Consider the following 21476-nt stretch of genomic DNA (forward strand, 5'->3'; position numbering starts at 1 on the left):
TGTCTCTCTCTCTCTCTCTCACACACACACACACACACACACACACACACACACACACACGCACACACACTCGCACCTCATGTGGTATGAGATAACCCTGCCCAAATGGGAAGCCGGACCTCTTGTTCAATGAGCACATAGATATTGAAAGCATTCCTTATCAAGGGAAAAATTGGATTTAAAAATTAATTTTTACTCATTTAATTAGTCAGCAAATATTTATTGTGCTGATATTATGTGCCAGACAATAAATTCAGCCCTACTTAACCTCCAGATCTGGATTTCTGGGCTTTCCCTTCAATTCTTGTTGTCCTCACAGGGTGGCGTCTTGGCCGGGTTACTGGTCTGAGAGTCAGGATCTTTTGGGTCTCAACCAGTCCCAGCCTGTGAGAGGTCACTGGGCAAGAAGTTTCCCTTTTGCATTGAATCATACATTTTATCTTCAAGAAGGAGGTGATGAAAAAGTATCCCTTTAATAAAGAGTGCGGAGGTTCATAAGGAAAGAGAAATATACAGACGTTAATAATGATACACACAGCCCCTTATACTCATAGGACACTCACACGTTCATAGCATCATTCTGTGTCTCCTCCTTTGGGTGTAGTAACCACCAAGGGGACAGAAAGGGGCATAATAATATTGTGGTGATTTCATGCTTAGATTTTTTTTTTTCTCCACCAATATCTGCTTTGGAGAGATTTGGGCTATGCTTAACGCAGGTGTGACGTTTGGTATCTCAGGCCCTAGAATGTGCTCCAATTGCCTTTCCTCCCTTTTTTTTTTTTTTTTTTTTTTTTGAGATGGTGTTTCGCTCTTGTTGCCCAGATTGGAGTGCAATGGTGTGATCTCAGCTCGCTACAACCTCTGCCTCCCAGGTTCAAGCAATTCTCCTGCCTTAGCCTCCCTAGTAATTGGGATTACAGGAATGCGCCACCACGCCCAGCTGATTTTTGTATTTTTAGTAGAGATGTGGTTTCATCATGCTGGCCGGGCTGGTTTCAAACTCCTGACTCGGGTAATCCACCTGCCTCGGCCTACCTCCAATTGCCTTCCTTTCTATACATTGCAGGTTATGAATGATAAGAGAATGCATTTGAACGACAAGACCCGTTTTGAGCAGTGCTTCCTGCTGTTACCTTCATGTGTCCATTAGTTTTTGTAAGGCAGAAAGAAAGGACCGCACGTTGTCACATCAGACTTGTTTCTTTTATGAACAAAGTTAGTGGAGAGAAGGAAAAAGAGACAACTGAGGGACCTCTTCTCCATTCGGCCTCTCAATTTACATGTTTTCCCTAGAAATGGGATCAGTGGGAGAGAAGCAGCTCACACCTTTCCCCAGTCTCTGTGTCATTACTGTGTCTCTGTCAGTGTTCCAAAATATAATGGGATTTGTTCGGCCGATTTATCCCGCATGCAGGCAACATTACCCAGATCCGAGGAGCAAGAGAGGAAGATACAGGACCACGAGAGTAGGGCTAATAAAATTTATTCCCACTAACAAGGGAATAACCTACCCCGTAATTCAGCCTGGTGAGCAGGGGCACTGCTTCCCAGCACCCACTAGAAACACCCAAACTTAATCATCATGGTGTTCCTCATGTCAATTACAGCCCTTGTGGCAGCTGAGGCTGTCTGCTGTAGATTCTGGGAGGGAGTCTAAAGTACAAAAGGAGAGAGCTGGCCCCCCAGTAGGTTTTGGTTGTTACTATTCACAATGCTGAGGAGCTTCCCGGGATTTCTAATGGATAAGAGAATGTGTTTGAACGACAAGACGCATTTTGAGCCAGTGCTTGCTGCTGTTACCTTCACGGGTCCCTTAGTTTTTGTAAGGCAGAAGGGGAGGGCTGCCAATCATCACATCAGGCTTATTTGTTTTATCAACAAAGTTAGTGGGGAGAATGTTAGTTAAATGAGTTAACTAACTAAATTAATGGAGCCATTCCAAATGCCTTCCATTGTTCCATAGGTAGTTAAGTGCATTCATTCAATGTATATTTGCATCAGAAGCCCGAGCCCCACCTCCTAAATAATAAAGGAAATGGTGTACCTAGTTGGATTTTAACAGATGGGTTTTACTTTTACTTTCCCATGGGTCTAGTTTTGGCTGCTAGACCAGTCCACAGTGATGATGCCGTCTGCAGAATTCGAATTCTCTTGGTAGGCTGGCCTAGAGCTCTGGCTCATCCAGACCGTTCCCAGGTCATTGTGCCATGGCCCTGTCTGCTTCTCAGAGGGAGGAACACAAGGTTCTTGGCAGCTAAGCTAATGAGGAGAATGTCATGGGTTCAACCCCTAGAATTCTGAGATGAAGCTTGTCTTTGGCTGCTATGCTCAGCAACCCCTAGACGGGGTGCATTGCTAAAGCTCGCTATTGGTTACAGCCTGGCCTGCAGAATGTGTGCTTGGCTTAATGCCCCTCTCCAGGGAAAACTGCTCAATTTAGTGACATTAGTTTCCTGTTAGAAGGATAGCTTGTTTTGATGATAAATGAAAGACCACTTAGATATCTGGTGCATTTGGACCACAGATGGTCTCAAAACAGACATAGAAACTTCAAAATGAGTATTAAAAGAAGCGTTGCATTTAGCAAATGGCTTCCATTGTTCCATAGGTAGCTAAGTGCATTCATTCAACAAATATTTGCATCAGAAGCCCCAGCCCCACCTCCTAGAACACAATGACTTTCTATCCTGTTTTCTGGTCTGCTGTCTTCTTTTTACGATGCTCAGAAGCAAAGCTCTTGATTCTTGAGAACTGGGGTCATATGATAGTCCTCACTTATCCTTGGGAGGTGCATTCCAAGCCCCCCAGTGGATGCCTGAAACTGCAGACAGTCCCGAAATCAATATAAACTGTGTTTTTCTCTATGCATACTGATAGGGTTTGGCTGTGTTCCCACCCACATCTCATCTTGAATTCCCACGTGTTGTGGGAGGGACCTGGTGGGAGGTAGTTGAATCATGGGAGCAGGACTTTCTTATGCTGTTCTCGTGATAGTGAATAAGTCTTATGAGATCTGACAGTATTGTAAGGGGGAGGTTCACTGCACAAGCTCTCTCTTTGCCTGCTGCCATCCATGTAAGATGTGACTTGCTCCTCCTTGCCTTCTTCCATGATTGTGAGGCCGCCTGAGCCATGAGGAACCGTAAGTCCATTGAACTTTTTTTTCCAAGTCTCAGGTATGTCATTATCAGCAGTGTGAAAATGGACTAATACACATATATACCTATAATAAAGTTTAATTTATCAATAATTAGGCACAGTAGAAGATTAACAGTTATAATAATGAAATAGAACAGTTATAATGATATACTATAATAAAAGCTCTGTGACTGTTGTCTCCTTTCTCTCAAAAGTCTCTAACTGTGCTCTACTGTCCTATTTTTGGACAGTGGTTGACCTGAAGCTGCGGTAACTGAAACCATGGAAAGTGAAGCCCAGGATCAGGGAACTGCTGTAATTTATTGGGTTGTTTTTCCAACCCCAAGACGCTTTTCTCTAGTGCTCTAAGCCCTGCAATGACTTGTTTGTCTAACTGGGTTATCGTGGCTGTGGCTTGCTGGCTTTCCCTCTCTTCCTCTGTACTCATTTGTTTTCCCTACGATCTCACTGAAAACGACACCAGAAAGAATCATTCTGAGATGAAGCACTAGTAACTGAGTGGGTGGGCACCCACTCCGGCACTGTTTCCATTGCCTGTGCTCGCAGCCAGGATTCAGAGGTCAACTTTCACCTGTGATAGGACTTCTCTGGGTTGCTTTTTAGAGGCTTCAGTCTCATAGGGCCAGCATGGTCATGCGCCTGAAGATCACGAGTCTGAAGGCAGACTTTCTGGAGAGGGCTAGAAGTCATAAAAGAGAAAAAATAGTTTAGGCAGAACAGTAAAGCAATCAGAGGATATCAGGTCTTTGTAATTTCTTCTTTCTTTTTTGATCATTACAAAAATGATCACTCAAGCACATAGAAATATCTTATAGAATAATAGGCTTTCTGCCAAGCCAAACCTAAACCTACTAGAGACTCCCAGAGATATTTCTACCACTCTGTGGAACCTCTCCTCTCACCTCTACCTCTCAGGAGGTAGTGTGGAGTAAACACAGCATTATCTCAAGGGGTGGATGCATTCTGTGTATTTATGAACACCTTAGGGGTCAGCTGTCATGTTTGAGATATGGTTCCCAATAAGTGGGTGATCATTATCTCCCTGTACTGCAGAGTTTTACAACTGGAGCCTGCATTTAGACATGAGCGATTACAGTTTATCTGATCAATATCTCCCTTTAAAAAGAAATCCCACATGTGTAATTCACTGATTCCCCATTTCCAGTGGAGGTGTGCTGTGGTCAGCTCCTGGGATATGTGTGGGTGCATGTGTGCATGTGTGTGTGCATAAGTGTAATTAATGGGAAGAAGTTTAGGGCTGTTTAATATGAAGGATATAAAGACCTTTTCTTTTCTGTATCAACAGGCAGCTCATGGACTTACCTTCCTTTTTTCTTCTAATTTGAATTTCTTTTCAAAACGTCAGCTCTCACTTTCCTTTGGGATGCACAGACCCAGGAAAGGAAGAAGCCCAGCTTGGATGATTGGCCAAGGGCCTCCTCGGGAGGGGAGAGTTGGTTGCTTACGGTTTCTGGAGATAGCAGAGCACTCATCCCTGGTGCTGGGAAAGGGAGTGGACGCATAGGCTCTTCCCCAGCAGTCCCCTGCCTTCTTCTGATCCTGGGGCAGATTATCTTTGGGCCCACCCTCTAGCGACCCCAGAGGAAACCCCTACTTAATATCAGTCTTTTTTTCCTATATCTAGGAATTTGGGGTTTTGGTACCTATTTTCTTGGCAACTTAATAGGTAACTAGGGCAGGCACCTCTCTCCAGACCCTACTGTCCCCTTCTGTAAAATGGGGCAGTTGAATTTTATGATCCTGAGTTATTTTCTGCATTTGAAATATGACGTGAAAGAGGGGCAGAATACTGTTTCATAAGTCAGAGAACTTGGATGTGAGCCTAAACCTCGCCTCTTCCTCAAAGTCATGCCTGCTCCTCAAGGCAGTTGGTGGCCCACTCTCTGGACTCCTCCACGCACCTAACTGCAGCAGGATCCAGATGGCTTTGTCTAGTCACGGCCCAGGTCTGTCCATCCCCACGCTGGGAAAGAGACAGTTCTTTGGGGCAGGAACCAAGACTTTTCCACATTTACATTCTTAGGAGCTCACCTAGTGCTTGGTGCTTAGTTAGCTCTTTCATAAATGTTCTTAAGCAAATTAATAAGTGAGGAAAAGTAAATAGCATTGTCTTTATCCAATCCCTGTTTCCCTTGCTGAATGCAGGGAGTTCCAACAGCCCAGGGAACCAAAGGTTTGGTGGAAAAAGGTTGGTCTAAAGATCCAGTTGGCCCCACCATGGGTGAGTTTGGGAAAATCTGATGTCTTCTTACGCCATGCAATGGACAGGAGTGGGGGCTTCCCAGCTGTGCAGGTGCACGAGGCTAGAGGATACTTTTCCATTCAGGAAGGGCAAGAGAGTTGGTTTTCTCCCAGATGAGAGAAATCCTCTCTCTTTCTTGGACCCCAGGAGTTGCCCACAGAGCAATGGGAAGACCAGGTTTGACTTTGTCTTCCATCCTGGGGCTGAGATATGGCTGCTGCTGGCCCAGAGCAGCTGGGCAGGTACATAGGAGGCTGTGGGAGTTGGCTGCATGGCCATCTCTGCTGGTCACCTGGTCTGCCTCTTTAGGATCAGCTCAGGATGTTTGTAAACAGTGGATGCCTACAGTAAGAGGGCAGCCTGTGGCTATGGAAGAGACTGTGTCCCAGAGCTAAGCTAATTGACCCACAGGGGGATGGACCTGCTAACCTTCACCTCATTAGCACTGCATTTGGGCCACTGAGCTCTGACTTGGTTCTGACCTTTCCATAATAAGGACTCAATGTGAGGTTTTTGCAAAGGTGAGGCAAACCAGGGCCGGGGCTAAAACAGCTTCGCTTCGCACAGTAGGTGCAATCAGGAATCACACCAGGGGCTGTGCAGGCTGGGGTCACGGAGGATTTGGGGATCAGGCTCCCACCATGCCTCATCACCTGTGGCCTTCAAGATGGGTTGGTGTGGCTGTCGGGTGGGTGATAGTTGATTCCTCAAGAGTGTGTCATTGAGGCCTAGGGTTGGGGGTGATGCTGAGGGTTCTTGGGGAGATCCCCCCACTGTTCCTCAGGTCTCCCTCCTCCTCCAGCCCTTCCCAGGAGTCTCCACAGAGACCACCAGATGCTTCTGAAGTCCTTGGGCAGTGCCTTTGCAGCTCTGCCCCCGAGCCTGGGGAATTGCTGGAGGAAGGACACTGCATTTAAAATCCCCTTTTCATGGAGATGATAGAGCTTTTCAGAGTGCCAGTCTCTCTGCAATGTGGGAGCAATTTCCCTGTAATTGGTAAAGTAACCGTAACTGCTCTGTCATTTGTATGTGGCGACACGTAATTGCACAGTAACCTTTGCTGCGGAGCACGAGGGAAGCGCGGTAAGCTATTAGATTGTAATTCGGAGTGTCAGCTCCAGCTCCCCACAGCACCTCCACCACCACCATGCTGCATGGCAGGCCCCCAGGGAAGCTGCTGTGGGGGCTCTCTGCATCTAGGTCCAGCTCAGGGTGCTGCTCCCGAGTAGGGATGCTAGGCACATGCTGTGTTCTGCAGTGCCCTCAGCTAGGAAGGGCCCTCCGTGGTGATCTAGGCCAGTGCTGCTTAAGCCTTAGCAAGGGGGGGCTGGAATCACCTGGAGGGGTGTGAAGACACAGATGTCTGAGCCCCACCCCCAGACTTTTTAATCCTGTAGGTCTGGGGTGGAGCTCAAGAATTTGCATTTTTAATGAATAGCTATCAATTTTCAGGATCTGAGACCATTCCCCTTCTCCTTCATTCAGCTTTGTGGCTAAATGTCTATCTGATTCTGAAAGATCTTTTGGAAGAACTACCTTTGCTATTTCATCTTTACAACATTAGCCCCTTTAATCTTGATGACATCTCTGAGATAGATACCATGAATTTCCTCAAAGATGCTGAGATCCACAAAGGTCATCTGACCCATCTAATGACAACGAGCAGTAAGAGTGAAAACTCCCACAGAACTGACTCTAAGTGCCAGACATTGTTCTGTATGTTTTAAATCATTTAATCCTCACCACAGCACTATAAAGTATGTACTACTGTTCTAATCCCTATTCTACAGTTAACAAATTAAGGCACAGAGAGGTTAGGTGACTGGCTCAAGGTCACATAGGATTAAGTTGCAGAGTTGGGATTCAAACCTAAGCACTTTGGTTCTGGTTCACTACTGTTAGCCACTGTGAAACTCAGGCTTTTATTGATCCACCCACTCATTCATCCATCCAACTATTCATCCACCCACCCATCCATCCATCCACCCATCCATCTATTCACCCACCCAACCATCCATCCATCTATTCATGCACCCATTCATCCACCCACCCACCCACCCACCCATCCATCCATCTACCCACCCACCCACCCATCCATTCATCTACCCACCCACCCACCCACCCACCCATCCATCCATCTGCCCACCCACCCACCCACCCATCCATCCATCTGCCCACCTACCCACCCATCCATCCATCCATCCATCCATCTACCCACCTACCCACCCATCCATCCATCCATCTACCCATCCATCCATCCATCCATCCACCCACCCACCCACCCACCCACACATCCATCCATCCACCCATCCATCTACCCATCCATCCATCCAACTATTCATCCACCCACCCACCCACCTAGCCATCCATCTATTCATCCATCCATTCATCCACCCACCCGTCCATCTATTCATTCATCCATCCACCCACCCATCCATCTATTCATCCATCCATCCATCCATCCACCCACCCATCCATCTATTCATCCATCCATCCACCCATCTATTTAATACACATGTATTATTATTAGCCTACTATAAGCCAGGCACTAAGCCAGGGATACAAAGATGCCTAAAACATGGTCCCTGTCCTTGAGCTCATGGTCCTTGGAGCCAGTGGATCAGCCATCTTAATTTGTACCCCAGTGCCGTCTATGAGGACATTTGACCCAGTGAAAAAAAGATCGCGTGACTTCCAGAAAAGGACCCAGAGAGTGAGGACCTGTCTGGGCTTCTGGGTCTGTCCACTGGGTTGTCCAAGTGGGTCCCACATAAATTCCCATGTAATAGGCCCTTATTTCCTTTCCTTGTGAGAGTGGAGTTGCTCTCTAATAAAGAAGCATTATCATAACCATGGCCAAACATTTTGTGTATTTGTAGAGTGACAGGAGGCCAGCCCCAGGCCTAGGGCACAGCTGGGCTCCTGATCACGGCACAGTCTGGACCTGGCTTCTCTGGCTGTGGCTCTAATCTCACTGCTAATGGGACCCAGGGGAAGGATCAGCCAGGGCCAGAGCAAACACTCTCTTCCCCCATCTCCCATGGTGCTCAGGAAGCCACACCAATGCTTACCTGTTGAAGGCTTTCAACCAATTAGTCTGCCCTTCCTGGGCGCAGGCGGCCCTGGCATCTGTTCCCTATATGTTCACCTCCCAGGTCTATAGGCCCTGGGGGACCCTCCCTTCTCCTGCTTCAGGTACTATAATTACCTGGTGGTTTCAGCTCAGACCCAGCAATGCATACTGTGTTTGCAGTGCATGCTGTGGTTGAGAGGCATGCTAGGGCCACGCCCTGCAGCCATTCTACCCCTGTTCCAGGTAGGATTTCCATTCACAAGAAATCAACATGAAATATCTTACATTGAAGTGCTGCTCAGCTCACCAGGTGCCTTCGCTCCTGTGAGCTTACCTACTCCAAAGCCAGGGGGAGTCAGGCTGGAGAACAGTGGGAGCCAGTTGTGCAATTGGGGAGCAGCTGAACTGTCATTCGAACCCAAGTCCTGAGAAGTTCCCATTGCTTCAACCTTAAAAATCCCACCCCTATCACCCCAGCTTCGAGGAAACAAAGATGTGCCACCTCCTGCCACAGCTGGGGGACCTCGGCCATCATGAAGACCTGGACAGCGCTTGGTCAAAGGCCTCAGTGCCACCTTTATCACTTGGGGCTCCATTCAGAGGGAGAAGCCAAGCCATGGGGAAACTTAGGGAGAAAGCCGGCATTGTCCAGTCTCACCTGGGCTCCTTGCTGCATGAGGTGCTGCAGAGGAAGAGATTCACAGAGGTCCCTGACCTTCTGGTGAGTGAATGATGCCACTGGCCGAATGTATACTCTCTTTTTGTACATGGCTGTTGATGTGCTTGTGTGTGCCCAGCCAAAGGGAAGAACTGTATTCAGTAACCCTGACCACTCAGAAATGCAATTTGGAGAGCTGAGAGGCCTGAAGCCTCCCCAGGCTAATGAGGCCTATGTCTGTGGCAGAGGTAGTGGGGAACTGTGAAATGTGGAATCCCTTTCTCTCTGCCTCAGTGTCCCCACCCTGTGTAGTGTGGACAATCATTCAGCCACATCTACTGGGAAAATGGACCAGAATGGGTGATGTACAGAGTTTGTGATGGCAGAGGTCCCTGCAGCATAGTTTAGGCCTGAAAAAGTCAGAGATGCGAACTCCTTGTGAACCAGAAGCAGAAACATTCAAGGGCCACGAGGATGCCTAGCACCCAGGCTGCCCTTGGAAGGCCTGGCAGGTTGCCGTGGTCACATCCAGCAGGGACAGGGCATCTTCTCCCCTTTGCCTGGATTTGTCTTTCCTCTCTTCTGCTCCTCCCTTTAGTCCTCTGCCTCCTGCCTACTCCATCTCCTTATTTAGGGAAGAATGTTAAAGATCAGACTAAATCTTGAAAGCTCCCTTGTAAATTTGACTCCTGTAATTTTTGTTTTGTTTTGTTTTAGTAGAGATGGGGTTGGTCTCGAACTCCTGACCTTAGATGATCCGCCTGCCTCTGGCAGGATTACAGGCATAAGCCACTATGCCTGGCCAATACTTTTTTTTTTAAGGGAAAGGGAGAGAGCTGTGTTTGTCCTGGGCTGACGGTGCAGGCCACGCAAGAGAGGCCAGAGGCTATCATAGGCCTGGAGCAGATATCCGCTCTGCACGTGGCCTGCTCGGGTTTGCCCATGCTCTCCCCCTTTTCACTCTGGCTGTCCTTACCCCGTAGGAAGAAGGGGAGCGGTCAGAGAGGCTTCAGATGCTCAGCAGATTGCCTTCTCTGGAGGGACAGTGCCTGCCTGTACCCCTTCTGGGAGGGAGGGGAGGAGCCCTCTGGGGCCGGGAGAAGGCCTGTGGGCTGGCTTCACATACTCCCTGGCGAGAGCCTGCCTGCATCTGTTCTCCAGATGCCCTTTCCTTTGGCCGAGCCGAAGGCTTTAAAAAAGTGACACCTTGTATTTTATTTCACCCCTTTCTCTGAAAAGTCCAAAGACGTTTACAGGCACGAGTGCAATAGGCTTTATGGTAGCCCATCAAAAAGCAGGGATTTGTTTCCTTCATCTTTATAGAGCAGAAAATAAAAGCGCAGGAAAACAGGGTAACTCTTCTGAGACCACATAGTCCTTCCAACACACGGTGGAAAATCCACTCCAGAGGGGTGTGTGCCAGACCCAAGCTGCTTGTGGGGAGTGCCGAGGGCTTTTCACCGGCTCCTGCCGGGGTCTTCCCCACCCCCCAGCACCACGGAGCCCAGCTGAGAACTTCCGTTTCGCCGGGGACCTGATGACCTGGTATGAGAAAGAGAGATTCCACTGGATATAGTGGGGGAGCTGGCCCCGAAGCTTCCTGACTTTTGAAATTATACTTCCTGGAGTCAGGAGTCAAGTCAGGGTCAATATCTCACGGCATATCTGGAGAATATTGTCTTTAAGGAGCACTAGTAGGTGTTCCAGTCAAAAATGGTTTAGTGGCTGGGTGCAGTGGCTCACAGCTGTAATCCTAGCACTTTGGGAGGCTGAGGTTTGTGGATTGCTTGAGACCAGGGGTTTCAGACCAGACTGGGTAACATGGTGAAACCCTGTCTCTACAAAAATTGCAAAAATTTGCCAGGCATGGTGGCACGTGCTTGTGGTCCAAGCTACTCGGGAGGCTGAAGTGGGAAGATGGCTTGAGGCTGGGAAGTCAAGGCTGCAGTGAGCCATTATTGTATCACTGCACTCCAGCCTGGGTGACAGAGTCAGACCCTGTCTCAAATAAACAACCAACCATCACCAACAACAAAAACGGTCCAGTGGACGAAATGCTTAGGAGTGGTTGAGATAAGGCTAAACGTATTTCTTCTTAAAAGGACTTTTCAGACCTTTCACATAACTAATCATTATGAATCTCTTAGATGGTGTTAGAAGGTTTTCCTAGAAATTAGCCTGTGGAGCCCTTTTGCATAGGGCATATCGGGGACCTGGGTTTCCATGGATGGCCCTTGGGAAGTGCTGGTGTAGGCATGGCAGGACCAGGGCTGCTCCTCTTCACGATGCTCCAAAAGACACAGGGAGCCTGAGGTCGGAGCTCATGAAGCACTTGCTGTGGCACACTGGGTTGAATCAGGAACCTTCCTTCTCCCATTGCTCCTTTCCCTGACCAAGTGCCCACATATGCCTCTGTTGTGATAGCGATACTTACGTACTAATGCTTCCAGTTCCCTAGGATACACTTCTAATTTTTCTCTTTTTAAAATTTTCAGCTCTTAACCATTGATGATAACTTCTGTGGCCTGGACATGAATGCACCCCTGGGAGTGTCCGACATGGTGCGCGGCATTCCCGTCTTCACAGAGGACAGGGACCGCATGACATCTGTCATCGCGTATGTCTACAAGAATCACTCTCTGGCCTTTGTGGGCACCAAAAGTGGCAAGCTGAAGAAGGTAGGAATGAGGTGCGGTCCTTTTGGACTGTCCCTCTGGGATGGATATTATCTTATGTCTTTTCGCTACCTTGGGTGTGTGGGCAGGTGATCTATGTTTGAGCTAAGGAGATACGCTGCTGTTGAGGTCATGATGACCATTGTGTCCTTTCTCTGCTTCTGTGCTGAGGTTGCGGGCGAGTGTGTGGAATTACCTCCTCCCTAGAGCTCGTGTGTCCATGAGAGGTGTCAGACCACCCTTGCAGGGTTGTTCTAAATGGTGCACACTGTTCCATTTGGGCTTGTGCCCTTAAGGCAAAGGTTTTATTGGGTCTGAGCAATTGGGGAAGGTGGGCAGGGGGAAGGGACATGCACGTTCCCCTTGCTCCAGCCCTCCTGGCTGCTATGTCATCTGGAATCCATTCAGGGAACAGATGGAGGAAGGCGCAGTTCTGTTAGAGTTGCTAATGGGGCCCAGAGTCAAGTTGTGGGATGAGAAAACCTCGGGTGCAATGGGAACTTGGAAATTGGTTCTGGTGAGGTCGGATGGTATGATCTGGGGACTTGACCTTTCCCCTGCGTCTTCCAGAAGCTGGCAGGTTCTGGGGTCCTGGGCCGTCTTGGCTCATCAGCTGTGTTGGGAGCCGTCATCCACCCAGGGGTGTTCTGTGCTGACGTTCCTCATCCTATGAGTTGGAGCTGGCCCTACAGTGCATGCCCTTCTTGATTGGGTTAAAAGCCCTACTAAGACAGTAGGCAGGAGGTCTTGTTTTTTGTTGGCCAATAATTGCACTACAGTCCTCTCCCAGAAAATAGTGCTGATCCCATGTGGAGCTCTTGCTTACTTTATTTTGGCCTTTCTTGGAGTTCCCTGGACATTGTGTGATGTAGATTGAGTAAAGAGGCCCTGCCTGATTGCAACTGAGCCTTAATCCCTCCATCGCCCTTTGCTGTATTTCTGGCTGGTGGATCTGGATGGTCAAGAGGAAGTGTTCTGTGCATATTTAGGGGACTGTGCCTATTTTATCATCCTACAGGGTAACAGGCCAGCAGTCGTTTCTGTTGGCATCTCTGTGGACAGGTGGTGTGTCTGGAATGGGAGCATGTGGAGGACGAGAGGCAGGCACCCCAGTGTGTGTTTGTGACTTGGGAACTTGTGTGTGGAGTCACTATATGGGAAGTGACTGGGAAAGAAAACAGCAAGCACTGGGCAAACACCATGGGGCTCTGCAAGATTGGTGTCCACGATGTGCCACGTAGCCAGTCCTGCCCAGAAGGAAGTAACCACCTAATTTGAGTGTACCGCCTTCCGTGTCGCAACTAAAAAATAACAAAACCATTGTGTATACATCTTTAAGAACTGTATTTCATCATTCTCTGCAAAGAGTTCTATTTCACACTGCCTTTCAGTGAAGAAGACAGTAAACATGATGGAATTTTTTCTTGCTGCCTCGAACTCCTTGTGATTTTTGCTCACATATTGGACTGAGTTTTTGCATGCCCAGGGAAGACACTGTGAGGTGTGGGCTTGTCCCCACACACCTGCTGTGTCTGATTATTGCGCCTTCCCGGGTCTTCTCTCATGCACTTGGCGACTCATCACTTCTATTTGCTGCCAGGAATCCTGGTTGACTTCAGCACCTTTCCTCCGCCCTCATTCTGCGGCTTCCAGCTTTGGTGGGCTAGGAAACCAGATAGCCAAACTCACTGAAACTGTGTCTGACAAGTGTCAGTCCACATGCTTTTGGGGAGGGACCTCAGGTAGCTCAGCTATTCACTAGGATGTGGTGAGATTGGTCTGCTGGAAAAGTGAATTCTAAATACCAGAGCCATCGCTATGTACAATTCATGCACTGAGACCTGCTTCACCTGCTGCCGTGGGTGAATGAGCACTATTGGGAGCAAATAAGTCAGCAAGGCAGTATGGCGGGGGCTTGCTGACTTTTCTCCAGTAAGCTCAATCTCAGTGCAATGGAGAAGTATATTCCTGTCTTGCCCTAAAAGAGTCCTACCCACTGAATTTCCTATCAGCTGCCAGAGGACCATTTGCTAACTGGCAGGATGGAGTAGACCCCGGATAAATATATATATATTTTTAATTTGTCATTGTCTGAGCTGGTTGGGCAGTGAATGTTATCAATGAAATGAACATTGAGAGTTCAGTGCACATAACAAAACAGACAGTTATTTTCTCTTGGAAAAAGAAAGGTGTTTCCTGACTATGGCTGTATTGTGAACCCAAGATAGTCAACTGGCATTTTTGTGCTGTTGGTCCAAGGGTGGGTTGAGGCATTTGGTGGCTGGTGCTCTCTCGCCTGTGGAAGTCTGTTTAAATCTGTTCCCTGACAGGGAGGTCAAACGCAGCACTGTGAGTTTGGGATGAGGACACCCCCAGGAGCCTGGGCCAGCAAGGCGCTCAAAGCCAACCCTCCTGAGGCAGGTGAGGACAGAGCCCAGCAGTCGATCAGGCAGGCAGTGACAGGCGACACAGCAACACCCCACCAAGAGGCTGGGGCTTCATCAACGGCAGGCATTCCCATCTTTCACTTCGGTGGGTTGAGAGAGGAACAGTTCTGTTTCAGCCATCTGGGGCATTCTATCTAATTTCCAGAGCCGCGGTGGGGCTGGTGAGGCAGAAACATTTGAAAGGTAAGAGCGCCAGGGTCAGGTGGGGGGAATGAGCCTTCGGTCCTCCTGGGGAAAGCCGGGCCACTGGGGCGGCCAAACTTTCTGCTCTGTAGGCTCCGAGTGGCAGCCTTTTAATGGTTTTGCTCAGGCCTGGCTCCCGCGCCTGCAGACTCAGCACAGCTGGCCCAGGGGACAGTCTGAGTTGGGAAAGGAAGGTTGGACCTCGGAGTCTGTTGTTTGAAATAATAAAAAGCTACGGTAGCCCGTTTATGTATTTATTTATTTCTGAACAATAGAATTCCCCAGCCCTGCTCACTCGCTGAGTACCACTCCCCTTTCCTTGTAATAACTCCAACTCGCTTTTCCCAGAGGTTATCAAGACCACAGTCGCCTTTTGGGCAGAGGCCCAGCCAGGACAAGTCATGGAGCTGCAGGAGGATTTTGCTGGAAGTTTTGCAAACGACAGAGGCCAGGGCGTGAGAATAATGGAACTCATACTGTAGCCATAATTACAGAGCTGGTTTCTCCGAGCCCCATAATAATCTCCTGTGTGTATCAAGGGCCTTCCAGAGCTCGTTACAGTATAATGAGAGACTGGAAATAGGGGTGGGTGGGCAGGAGGGGGTTTGGGGGGGATGCTGAGAGTAGGAGCATTTGCTGTGATTTTCAGGGGCCCAGGAGCTAGACTGAGCTATCTGTGGGCTGGCCTCAAAATTACTGACTTTTTATTTTGTATGAAAGGCGTGAGTCCCAATCATTTCCAACCTTGTCTTTGACGACCATAATTTCACTCCTTTAGTGCACACATCACATGAGGAAGGAGAAAGGAAGTGAGGAGAGTACCAATTTAGATGTCTTTGATGTTTTCTGTTGTGTGTGTTGTAGATGGTATGGGCAGACTCTTCCTGTGGCGAGCCTTAAAGGTACGTGTGTTAAGAAATGTGGCCTATAAATGCTACAGTCACGAGCAGGTGTCTAGGGACTTAGCAATAACCCACAGACTGTTGAAATTTTCACTATAGGTAAAAATCTTAAGGCAAATGCCATCTCGACTGGCTTTGGGGCCAAGCAAACCGAAACCTTTGGCTGGAGTTGGGACAGTCAGGTCAGTGCTGTCTCAGAAGGACAAGATTTCTTTGCCTGAATATTTCTGCCAGAATCTTTACCCCCTCTCTCTTTCTCTGCCTCTTGCTTTCCTTTCACCAAGTGATCATTTCTGTGGCTGCTGTTCAGCGGTGAATTACTGCCTGACATTAGTGGGAAAGACTGATGTTCATTGTGAACCAAAACATCATAAACTTCCACCTGAGGTGTGATTGCTCCTCTCGCTGGTGATTGCATCTTCCCTGGATGTTTTGGCTAGGTTAAACTGTTCACACCTAAGGGGGTGGAGCGCTGTGTGGATGTTGGTTAAGTGACACTCTGGCTGGCCCTGATGTTAGCCTGTTGTAGGATGTGCATCCACGTGTCTGTGCACGGACTGATCTGTACCAGCCTCTCTGGATAGGAATTGGGTGCGTGTCCCCTTGGAGAGGCAATGGGAGTAGACAGAACAAAAATCATTCTTCCTGGGAATTGTCATGCAGATTAATTTAATCTTCCTAAAATTTTTTTCTCTAGCCTGTTTTAAAATTAATTTGCTTGTGTTCCCTAGACCCTCAGCACGGGTCCACAAGGGGGAATCAGCCAGGAGTGGAGTGGAGGGAGACCCACCCGGGGTGAACATAGCTTCTCAGGAACAGATGCTATGTGTGTGTCTTCAGTGCTGGAGTCACAAAGCGATACCAGATCAGAGAGTGCAGCCGCTGCTTTGCTACTTCCTAAATGTGTCTGGGAATTCTTCCTAAAATTACTCTGGAAATTTGAATCCACTTTAACTAAAAATAAATATTCACGCACAGAAAGCCCGCAGATGGATGGAAGTGTTAGGAAATCAAATGGAGATACAATGTTGGGACGCCAAATAGACTCATAACCTGTGGTTAGGGCAGAGGGATATGCATTTGATGCAGAGTGTGGTCAGGTCGTTGTGATGTGCTATACATTTCTCCAGCCCAAGCTGCCGTGGGTTCACGTGTGATTGATCACAAGCAGAAAGGGAAAGAAATGCAGATGCATCAGGGCTGACCGATTTCCATGAAGGGAAAAGACCGTCTATTTGCTACACTGTTTCTGCATTTTTCATCCCTGGTTTTGCACATATTAAGCCTCCATAGACCTTACCCTGTGGGCTGTGTGAAGGGGAGGCTGAGGCTGAAGGGCTCCAGGCAGAAGATGGCACAGATGACCTGCAGTGCCGACCTCCCTCCTCTGATTTCACGGTGAACCAGACAGGATATTCTGCCGTTAGTCCTTCCAGCCTGGGAGTCCTAAGACTGGCCTGTCCGACTGATCTTGCCTCAGGCCAATGCATCCGTTTCTCATGGGCCTTCCTCCCACCTCGTTTCAATCTCTTCTGCTGTGTTTTAAGCCTTTTCCCCAAGTTGTACTCAGTTGATTAGAAGAGTACCTAAGCTGGTTGATGTCCTCTTGGACATATTTTATATTCTTGCACACTGTTAAGTCCTCACTCAATCATCCTTTTGATGTTAAGTGTAGCCGCATGGGCCCTCTTATCTTTTTCCATTTCTCACTATTCTGCCCTGTGGCCCACCCACCTTCCCTGCATGTCCCTGGGGGAACTCGAGTGGTCCCTCCACGCTGACTTGAACAAGCCCAGGGAGGTGTTCTCATCGTGAAGTTTCTACTGCAGCCAGTAGCTAGGCATTGTTGCATTCTCCTCCTGGCTTCCTCCTGAAACACGCATTGAGATCCCAGCAAAGAGTTTCTCAGGAACACCTGTCATTCTGTTTTCCAAGTGATCATTGCTAGTGAGCATGATTTAAAGAGATCGTCTTAAATGAGCTTTGCCAATGCAAGATTTATTGATACATGTGCCACTTTTGTGAATCATATGTGTGTATATGTACACACATTGGTATAGAAAGGTCCTGATCATAAATCAAAATGCAAAACATTAAAATTGAAGAAAGTGCTGCAGAAACACCCCAAATCATAGCGTGCATTCAGTCAGCTGATACACAAATGTCAGACACACTGGAGGAATTTATCCAGTGACACATGCAGTTGAAGTAAAATATTGTGCTTTACAAGAACATATCATTAAAATGAAAACTAGCAGCATATCAGGAGTCTGGCCATGTAACCAAGACAACAAAGATGGCAAGGATGAAAGACATGATGTACAGAGGAAGAGGGAGGCAGAGGAAGAGGGAGTGAGCCCCCGACCGTACGTGGCCCTTTTACTGCTGGGCTCACACCTGCTAGACTCTGGATGGGAGAATGGAATCTTGGGGTCAGTACCAGTGAAGACTCCTAGAGAGAGCAGAGCCAGGGGAGGTCTTTGTTATCAGCAATTGCTATGACTTCCTCAGCCGCTTTGATGGGGAAGGCAGTAGCAGTTGGAAGGACTCACAGCCCACCAATTGATGTTCTGATTGCGGGTCTGCTGAGAGTCCATACTTGTTCTTAGGGAACTTCCTGGGAAGCTGTCCACTGGGCTTGCTTCTTGGTGATGTCATGGTGCTACTTTTCCTAGCAGTTCTGGCTTCTCATAGAAGTATCCATGGTGACTTTTTAAAAGGGGTCTCTCAAGTCTCCCACACGCACGCCATGCCTTCTCTCCTGGCCCAGGGGAAACAGGTGTATTAGTTATCAATTGCCATGTGATAAACTACTTCAGAACTTAGAGGCTTTGAACAGCATTTATTGTCATACGTACAGTTTCTGTGGGTCTGGAATCTGGGCACAGCTCAGCTGGATCCTCTGGCTTAGGGTCAAGGGGTTGGCTAGGGCTGCAGTCATCCCACGGCTCAGGACCAGAAAGGGGAAGAGTCCACCTCCAATGTCACTCCCGGGTTTGTCGGCTAGCCTCAGGTCCTCACTTAAGAGATCCCTGCATTGCCACATGGACTCCCTCATGAGGCCACCTACACAACAACACACAAGACGTCTGAGAGAGGGGGCGAGAAAGAGGTGGAGCAAGGTGCAAGCCATCGTCTTTCTGAAACCTGGTTTCAGAAGTGACGCCCCATCCCCTTTGCTGTATTCTGTCTTAGAAGCCACCACCAGGTCCAGCTCACATTTCAGGAAGGGGCTCTGTAGGTCATGAATACCCAGAGGTGGGGATCACTGGTGGCCATGGTGGAGGCTGCTTTTCTATATGAGGGCTTTGCTTCTTAGCCATGGAGGGGACTCGAAGCCATACTTTCAAACTTCAAGTTCACTTTTAGTAGTATGGGAAAGGGCACAGCCTTCCTCAGAAACACCAGTGGCCCAGGCCCTGAATCCTGTCTCTGGGCTTGCAGCTTTGATTGTGCAAACACAGTAGAGAATCCGGAGGATGAGCAGCAGGCTGTGAAGCAGCTGCCACACCCATAGGACCAGGGGCGAGGAACATTCCTCAACAAGGAGGCCTGGGACTCAGCGGGCAGTCCCAGGTGCTCCGTTCATCTAGGGAGAGGGAGGGGCTCAATGATGGACAAGAGACACTTAGGTTTTGAATGAGTAGCTGCCGAGAACTCTGTGTGGCCATAGAGAATCCACGCCTTCTGCTTTTGGCCTCTGTTGGCAGGCACCCAGCATTTTAGGAAGGGGTCGTTTTCTTGGACTTTGGGGCTGGCAGAAAAGAGGTGATGCAGAGGTAACTACTGAGCTTTGAACACCATGTAGGCACCAGGATTGTTCTAGATGTTTTATGCATGTTACTTACATTGATTGTCGTATGCAATCCTCAGTGTATTCTTTTGAGGTAAATGTTATGCCTTCCATTTTACCCAGGGGTTGGGTAACTCCCCAGAGGTCACACAGTCTAATCTGAGGTTGTCCTGGGACATGTATAGAGTAACATCATGGACTCCACCTAAGGCCTGGCCCCTGAGCTGTAGGGTAGGTCACCTCCCCAATGGAGGGAGGAGGTGGTGGCCAGGCCTCCTGTACCTACCGTGGAGCCTGTTGGTCGGAACCCTCCTTTCATTCTCTCCACCCCTGCCCTGGCTCAGGTCCTGACATCCATGCTAGGGTGGCTGAAACTGATTTTCCCCTCTTTAATCCATCTTCCCGGGTTATGATGGGAAAAGCAGTTTGGATGGATCCTAGATGGCAGATTCAGCTTCCTAAAGCAGCCCCAATCCTCTCACCCTCGTCACCAAGGAAAGCAAAACTGGACTTGTCTCATCCACCCTTCTGCAGCCCCTTGCCTGTAGCTCTGCCCGCGTGGAAGTGGCCCCGACATGCCGAGGACGCAGGTCCCCGGCTCAGCCCTTCAGCCTCAGCTGCCCACCCGCCCAGGCCTTGATGTTTTCAGTCCTCAAGAGCCCTGGCTAAATTTAAATACCAAGGAAGAGGCTCCCACCTCTGTGGCTGCTCTCACATCACCAACCTGCCTCCACGGGCAATTTTCTTCTCCAGGACTAATTATGCCAGAGCTCAGATCCCACAGCCAAGTGGGAGGTGGCCACAGCGAGGGCAGGAGGCTTTCCGGGAGGCAGCCGAGCTGTGCTTTTGCACTTACCCCTGGCCTGCTGCCTGGGACAGACTGGGCTTATCTTTGTCTTGGTTTCTCACTGCACTTGGCCCTCCTAGAACCTAAGGGACTGTGTGCTGTGGATCTGGGTGATTTTTCCTGTGACGACGTATCCAGGGTCCCTGTCTTGACCCATTTGGAGGATGGCAGCTTCTCCCTGGTCACGGGCCATGATTGCTTTGCAAGTGCTCTGGAGTGGAGGGCCTAATTAGCCAGTCTCCTTGTGATTCCCGGTCACCGGAAGCACCTGTCGCCACCAGCACATCCAGCCCACTTTTTCCTTCTAAGTGTCCAGCCCCAAACCCGAGCTCCTTGGCTCTTCTCCCAATCCTTGGCCTGCCTTCCTCACGTTCACCCTCTCCACTCTTGCCTTTCCTTCCTGTCGCTCTGTAGTATTGTGCTTTTAACTTAGTGAAGATGTGCCCACAAATGTTATCTTCACCAGTTCATTTGCTCAAGACGATGTGGGGTTAGGAAGGCCCTAGGCGGTGCTGGCTTTGCTACTTCTTTATAGATATGGGGACTTGGGGCAAGAGTATGATTGGATGGGAGGTGAGGGAGACTGCCCTTCAGAAGTGCGATAGTTCTTTATATAGTCAAATCTCCTTTTAAAAAAAATGCAAAGGGGCCAGGTGCAATGGCTCATGCCTGTAACCCCAGCACTTTGGGAGGTTGAGATGGGTGGATCACTTGAGGCCAGGGGTTCCAGCCCAGCCTGGGCAACATGCCAAAACCCTGTCTCTACTAAAAATCCCCCCCCCAAAAAAAAAAAAAAGAAGTAGCTGGGCATGCTGGTGCGTGCCTGTAGTCCCAGTTACTCTGGAGGCTGAGGGAGGAGAATTGCTTGAACCCAGGAGGTGGAGGTTGCAGTGAGCCGAGATGGCACCATTGCACTCCAGTCTGGGCAACAGAGTGAGACCCTGTCTCAAAAAAATATATATTAATAAAACAAAATAATGCAACAAATCTACAAAGAGCAATCTTCTTTCCCCCAAAACCACCCCTGGACACCCACTGCCAGGTAGCATTCTCTCCCTTGCTCAGTTCAGGGTCTCAGGCTCATTAAGGTGCACTGAAAGACCGTATTCCCCACGTCCTGTGTTATGGCACAGCCGCTTGGGGACACTGCTCTGTTTTGTTGGCTTCCTGGGTTTCCTTTATGAGTCCCTTTAGGAAAGGCTCTCCAAGGGTTGCATCTGTGAGAAGTGGCTGTTAGTTTGAGGTTTTACCCCACCCCTCCGGCTCTCTCTCCCTTGGGTCTGCCCTCTGATGTTACCAGTGCCTCACCTAGTCCCAGTCCCAGTTTTTCATTTGGGAACTGTTTTTTGTTTTCAGAGAGATAGGGTCCTGCTCTGTCACGCAGGCTGGGGTGCAGTGGTGCTATCCTACCTCGTTACCGCCTCAAACTTCTGGGCTAAGCGACCCGCCCGTCTCAGCCTCCCAAGTAGAAGA

General features: G+C 48.9%; 1 protein-coding gene across 1 annotated transcript in view; it reads left to right on the plus strand.

The window, feature by feature from the left end:
- The window catches only part of PLXNA4 (plexin A4), a 458024-nt gene that overhangs the window by 73478 nt on the left and 363070 nt on the right, over positions 1–21476 (plus strand). Inside the window, exon 3 of the mRNA XM_032275957.1 lies at positions 11652–11834. Coding sequence (XP_032131848.1) covers positions 11652–11834 — 183 coding nt within the window. The remainder of the gene's footprint in view (positions 1–11651; positions 11835–21476) is intronic.

Source organism: Sapajus apella, unplaced genomic scaffold, assembly GCF_009761245.1.
Source record: "Sapajus apella isolate SASKATOON/1434 unplaced genomic scaffold, GSC_monkey_1.0 scaffold7, whole genome shotgun sequence".
In the NCBI taxonomy this organism is placed as follows: domain Eukaryota; kingdom Metazoa; phylum Chordata; class Mammalia; order Primates; family Cebidae; genus Sapajus; species Sapajus apella.